General features: G+C 34.2%; 1 protein-coding gene across 1 annotated transcript; it reads left to right on the top strand.

Annotated features, from left to right (window-relative positions):
* Nucleotides 1–373: 373 nt before the first annotated feature.
* Nucleotides 374–4,669, top strand: LOC145057308 (uncharacterized). The gene is made up of 7 exons (XM_079005116.1): nucleotides 374–460; nucleotides 1,112–1,177; nucleotides 1,447–1,466; nucleotides 3,013–3,256; nucleotides 3,346–3,960; nucleotides 4,041–4,452; nucleotides 4,593–4,669. Exons 1-7 carry the CDS (start codon nucleotides 374–376, stop codon nucleotides 4,667–4,669), a joined length of 1,521 nt encoding a protein of 506 aa, XP_078861242.1.
* The last annotated feature ends 1,331 nt before the right edge of the window (nucleotides 4,670–6,000 follow it).

Below are 6,000 nucleotides of genomic sequence, written 5' to 3'. Positions count from 1 at the left end.
ATAATCAGGAGAACTTAAATAATCTCCAAAAACCCGCGCCATGCCGTGGCCAGCTTTGCCACGTCGTGGGCTTCAACATATCCGTATCGTGCAAGGAAATCCTCCGTGTCGCGATGTTTATCTTCTGGAAACCTCATGCCACGTCGTGGCCGACTTCGCCACGTCATGGATTCAGTATTTATCGTAGATTTATTCTTTTCTTGTCTTTCAAGTCTCCCATGTTCCACATCTTGTCACTTTTGGTCCCTCTCTTCGAAAATCCTTTTAATTGACTGAAAATAACAATTTAAAGTCATAAGTACCATTATTCTAAACATATTATCAATTTATTAATAAAAATGTACTTAAATATTGCCTAAAAATAGGTATAAATATGGCAATATCAGTTACCAATAGTAATGAAATTAAGAAGATTTACAATCCACTTAAATTAGATGTACCACCATCTCCTGCAGAAAAGGTTCTCTCATGAAAGCAATCATGGATGATGTTGTCCGTCCTTAGCGGGTAAGCAGGCTCAAAAGTTTAATAATATGTTTTTTAAATTCAGTTTTATGTTATTTGAAAAGTTTCATGCTTTCATATATTTATCATCTTTTTAATTGGTTTATCATGTAGTTGTCATTTTGATCATTTTTTGATTGAGCAATGATCCTTTCCTTTAATTTTTGCATTGTGTAGCTTCATATCCAGGCACAAGAATTTCCAAATGCCACAAAACTTTTCATACTAAATTTATTTTTTTAAAGTACATTTTGATTTGTTTTTGATTTTTTCACAATTGACTTATCATTTAAAATGTTGGAGGAAATTATCATTTTCCTTGTAAGGTGATCATTCCTTAAGAATTTGGAGTGGCATGTTTTTATAATTCTTGTTATGGACTTCAAAAGCAAAGTAATTGCTGAAGTGGCAACCAACTCATGGGAAAAAGTTGCCATATGATACACTTGGTCCACCTTTGTAGCATTGAAGAAGCTAGAAGGTGTCTAAGTGTCTGGAGACCTTGTGACGTCTTAAAGTTAATATTTACTGGGTAATAATATGATTTCATAGTATCTTTTTTAATGTTTTTAAAGCTAAAAAAACCATTTATTCTTTCAACTTGCAGGTTGATCTTGACATTAGTAAGGCTGAGGAAGACAAACATGAAATGGGGAGTGTTCTTGAGGAAGACGTACATGAAACATCTCCTTCATTCCTGATGCATATAAATCATTCTACATGATTCATACACATGCACTTCGCTAGAAAAAAGGCAGAAAGCTGAAAGTTTACATAAAATAACATTATCACATTATACTTTCAAAGTACAATGGTTTATTAAGATGGTAATAAAGTTCTTTGCTATATGCTTATGATAAAATTTATTATAAATCATTTTTATTTGTAATTAAGTGATAACATATGCTTGTGGGTATTAAATATGTAATGGTAATTGTGCAGGTGGGATTTGATCAAGTGGGGTGGGTATGTTTATTGATATGGATTGTCTTGTAAGATATGTGTCCAATGGGTCAGTTCTAATGTGGATACTACCACTACAAACCTGAATCTTCTTTCAATACATTCCACTAGCCATTACAAGTAAGAAAAATGACTACATGATATGTTCATAACAGTTTGTTACATTAAAAAGAAAGGGTGTAATGTTAGCTTTTTACTAGAAGCTACAAAATTTTATGTTTTTTAATGTTGGTAAATTGTTTAATCTTTTTCGCGATCATAGCTGGCATGTGAAAAGGATGCTTTGCTTTAATAATAATTTCATTCAAATTATCAAAAATTATAAAGGGCGCTTCTATCCTTTTCCAACAATTTGCCAGATGTGTCAATAAAAATAAAACTAAAATAGGGTGGACTGATAGTTATATTCATCAATTTTAACGTGAGAGATGTGACTAAGACCGATTCGATGAGCTAAGATGTAATATTTTAATTGGAACCTAACAATTCATTTAGTCTTTTAATTCTCGCGTATCAGATTTTTATAAATCAAAAATATTAAATCATAAAGGAAACTATTTGAGGAAAAGACATAGAAATGTATATATATATATATATATATATATATATATATATATATATATATATATATATATATATTTTGTTTAACAAAACAACATTTTTTTGAACAAATGTGTACATTGATACATTTTACTACTATTTGTAAAAGTAATGCGTGATTTTTGAAATACAAAATATTTTTGATAGATACTAATCTCCGAAAAGAAATGATTTTTGTTTCCTTGAAATAAAACATGTTTCTGAAAAAACTAATCACCGAAACAAACTAATTGCTGAATGAAGCTATACGCCACTGCCGCTTTGCGCGGGTAAACGGCTAGTATATATATATATATATATATATATATATATATATATATATATATATATATATATATATATATATATAGAGAGAGAGAGAGAGAGAGAGAGAGAGGATTACCTATCACACAAGTTCAAGGAATGAAGTGCTTATATATAAATTATAAAATTAAGAAAGAGTGTGTAGCAGGTAAACTTGAGAACACTAAAAAAATGCCAATTGAAAAACTTGACAACCATAACGAAAAGGGAAATAGATTGGGCAAGTGATGAAAGAATGCATAACTTAAATGGGATAAATATAATAAAGTCCCTATATTTTTGCAAAAGTTTCAATAAAGTCCTAAATTATTTTTTGAATGCAAAAGCCCAATAAATCGGATAAACCGGAAAATTTAGCCCTTATCATACGGTGACCCGCATTTAGCCGGTTACAAAAGTCTACATGGCTTCTTAATGGTGAATGTATCGTTGACCTCGTTAATTTAGGGTTTTTTTTAAGAAAACCCCTTTTCTCGTCTCCTTTATTCCCGACAAATCGATCGATCGATTATGCTCGTGTCCTTTGGCGATGGATGAAGTATTTGAGCCTGACACAATCGACGTTCAAGCTGATGATTTTGTAAAAACCAAATAAATTTCAAGATGAAAAGATGAATTCCTTAATGTTCTTTGTGAAGACAGTGATGACGAACCAGTAGAAGGTGAAGGAGAGAATGCTCGAGTGGAAGTAGATGATGAGAAAAACACTAAAGAATCTAGTGATGAAGATGAAATCATATACTCCATCCATAATCCGAAGGTCAAATGGAATGTGATGAAACTGATTATTAGAGAAAGGTATGAATCTAAACATGAACTGAAATTATGCTTAACAAATTATTCCATCTATAAGGGTTATAAAATTCGTTTCAAGAAGCGTGATAGTGTTAGACTAGTGGTTGTGTGTGCTAGTGATCCAGAAAAATGCCCTTTATTGTTCGTTCTTCATGGATGAATACTGAAAATTCATTCCAGGTGAAAAAGATGAATGATAGGCATACATGTGTTAGGAAATTTAGTAGTTCAAGGCATATGAATCCAACTTGGTTAGCAAAGCAGTTTGTGAAAGAACTAGTAAGGAAACCAAAGTTAAAATGCAAGGAAATACAGACAATAATTCAAAGTAAATTTCATTGCAAGGTGTCATGGTCAAAATGTTATAGATCAAGGTGTAGGGAACTGTCCTTAATTGATGGCAATTTGAGTGACCATTATGCAAGAGTGTGGGATTATGGACATGAACTGATGAGGGCCAATCCAGGTAGCATAGTTAGGATTTCTGTTAACATTAATCCTGATCAGACTACAACTTTTCATAGAATATATGTGTGCTTTAAAGCAATCAAAGATGGGTGGAAGATAGGATGTCGTAGGGTTATAGGGTTGGATGGGTGTTTTTTGAAGGGACAATGCAAGGGTGAGCTACTAACTGCAATAGATAGAGATGCAAATAATCAAAATTACCCTATAGCATGGGCGGTTGTGGAGTTTGAAAACAAGGTTAATTGGAAATGGTTCTTGGAACTAGTTAGTGAAGATCTTTCATTGGATGTTGGCATGGGATTATGTGTCATTAGTGATCAACACAAGGTAATGACAGGTTCATTTAATTCATATGATCTATTATAGTTTTTAATAATAGTTACTAATATATTTTTTTCATTTCCTAGGGTCTTGTTGAAGCTAAAAAGGAAATTCTACCCAATGTAGAGCACAGACAATGTGCTAGGCATATTTATGATAATTTTAGGAAAGTGTATATTGGGATACAATTTAGAAACATGTTTTGGGCAGCTGCAAAATCCACAACAGAAAGTGATTTCAAGATAAACATGGATAGGATCAAGACTTTAAGTGAAGGTGCATATGATCATCTTATGGCTAGAGAACCTCATACATGGTGCATGACATTTTTTGGTAGTGGTTTGGCATGTGAGTCTATAGAGAATGGGATAGTTGAGTGTTTTAATGCAGTCTTTGTAGATGCTAGAAAGAAGCCTCTTTTGGCTATGCTTGAAGAAATAAGACTCTACATGTTGGAAAGGTTCTACAACTTAAGAGAGGAAGCACAGAAACTGGAAGGTGATGTGTGTGAAGTTGCCCTTCTAAAGATGGGAGGAATTTGTTGAGGATATAAGGTATATTTTGTATTTCGTATATAAATGTAGCTTTTTAATTAACTGCTATTACCTTTATAATAACCTAAATGTTTATATTTGCAGGACTTGGTATGCAGTGCCAAGTGGTGTTAATTCATATGAAATTAGGAATGGCTTTCAAAGTTATGGAGTTGATTTAGAACACCATTACTGCAGCTGCAGACTATGGGAGATAGTAGGGATACCTTATGTGTATGCACAATTAGCAATCTTATACACCAACCAAGATCCAAAGAAATTCATTTGCACTTGGTTTAGTAAGAGTAATTACATGGCTACATATTAGTCTAACATACTTCCAGTCAATGGAAGTAACTTGTGGGAAGAAACTGGCTATACCAAGCCCCTTCCACTTACAACTAGGAGGATGTCAGGACAACCCAGTGTCAAAAGGAGGAGACATGTCTCTGAGCATGAAGACAAGTACCCCCAAGTGTCTTCCAAGGGAAGAACTGTACAGTGCAAGAATTGTCTTCAAAGGGGGCATAATAAAGCTTCTTACAAAAATCCAAAGCTTGTATTTGAGCCAATACCTAAAAATAAAATGTGAAGGCCCAAATTGGATCCTGATTTGACTAACTGGAAAGGATCTAGAAGAGGTGATAGAGGTGGGGGTAGTGGATCTGGTAGAATATGGAAGAGAGGTGGTGGTAGGGGATCTGGAGGAAGAGGCAACAGAGGTAGAGGGAATACAAAATTTGGTGAGGGAACTTCTAATCTTGATGAAGAAAATGTGGTGAATCCTACTATTGAGAATGATAATGAAGAGCCAAGAGATGTGGAAAATCCTGAAGTTGATGATGAAATAAGGGGGGATGTAAAGAGTGATATTGATTTCATGAGACAGTCGAATTACACTGCACAAGAGATTTTGGATTGTCTTGGAATCAATGAGGAAGAATTATATGAATTTGAGGGTGTAAAACATTTACCTATGGAGCTTGATATATCAAAGGTATGGTTTAGAAAATAATTTTAGTTTATTGTGTTTAGCATGCCTAACCATATATTGATATGCTTGTTGCAGGGTATTGAATTTCCTAGCCAATTGACTGTAGAAATAGTCTCTGAATGTCAACCAATTGTAATGGATCTGGAGGATATGGATCCATAGGGAATCATTGAAGAGGATATAGGTATAGAGGGCATAGGTGAGGAGGTCATGGAACAAGAAGGTATGGATCAAGAGGGCATGAATCAGGAGGAATCAATGAGAATGGAATGAATCAGGATGGAATGGGTGTACAAGAGATGGATCAGGAGGGAATCAATGAGAATGGCATGGGTGTACAGGAGATAGAGCAGGAGGGCCTGGTTGTGGAGAACATGGGCAGGAGGCCAAAACTGAGAAAGAGGAAGACTTCAGAGAGGATAACAAAAATACAATTGAAGAAGGCGGTGGTTGTCAAAAATAGGAAGGGGATGAGTTCATCCAACCCACTTAGTCTAGATTAGGGTGTTTTTAACCCAT

Source organism: Lactuca serriola, chromosome 1 (genome assembly GCF_051521515.1).
Source record: "Lactuca serriola cultivar US96UC23 chromosome 1, Lser_US96UC23_V15, whole genome shotgun sequence".
In the NCBI taxonomy this organism is placed as follows: Eukaryota; Viridiplantae; Streptophyta; class Magnoliopsida; order Asterales; family Asteraceae; genus Lactuca; species Lactuca serriola.
Note: the sequence above shows the minus strand (reverse complement) of the source record. Positions and strands in the feature narration are given on the sequence as shown.

Coding starts and splice junctions, on each gene's coding strand:
- LOC145057308 (XM_079005116.1), top strand. CDS start 374: ATGGCAATATCAGTTACCAATAGTAATGAAATTAAGAAGATTTACAAT. Junction 1,178..1,446: donor GGAGTGTTCTTGAGGAAGAC/GTACATGAAACA, acceptor GTAATTGTGCAG/GTGGGATTTGATCAAGTGGG. Junction 1,467..3,012: donor GTGGGATTTGATCAAGTGGG/GTGGGTATGTTT, acceptor TTGTGAAGACAG/TGATGACGAACCAGTAGAAG.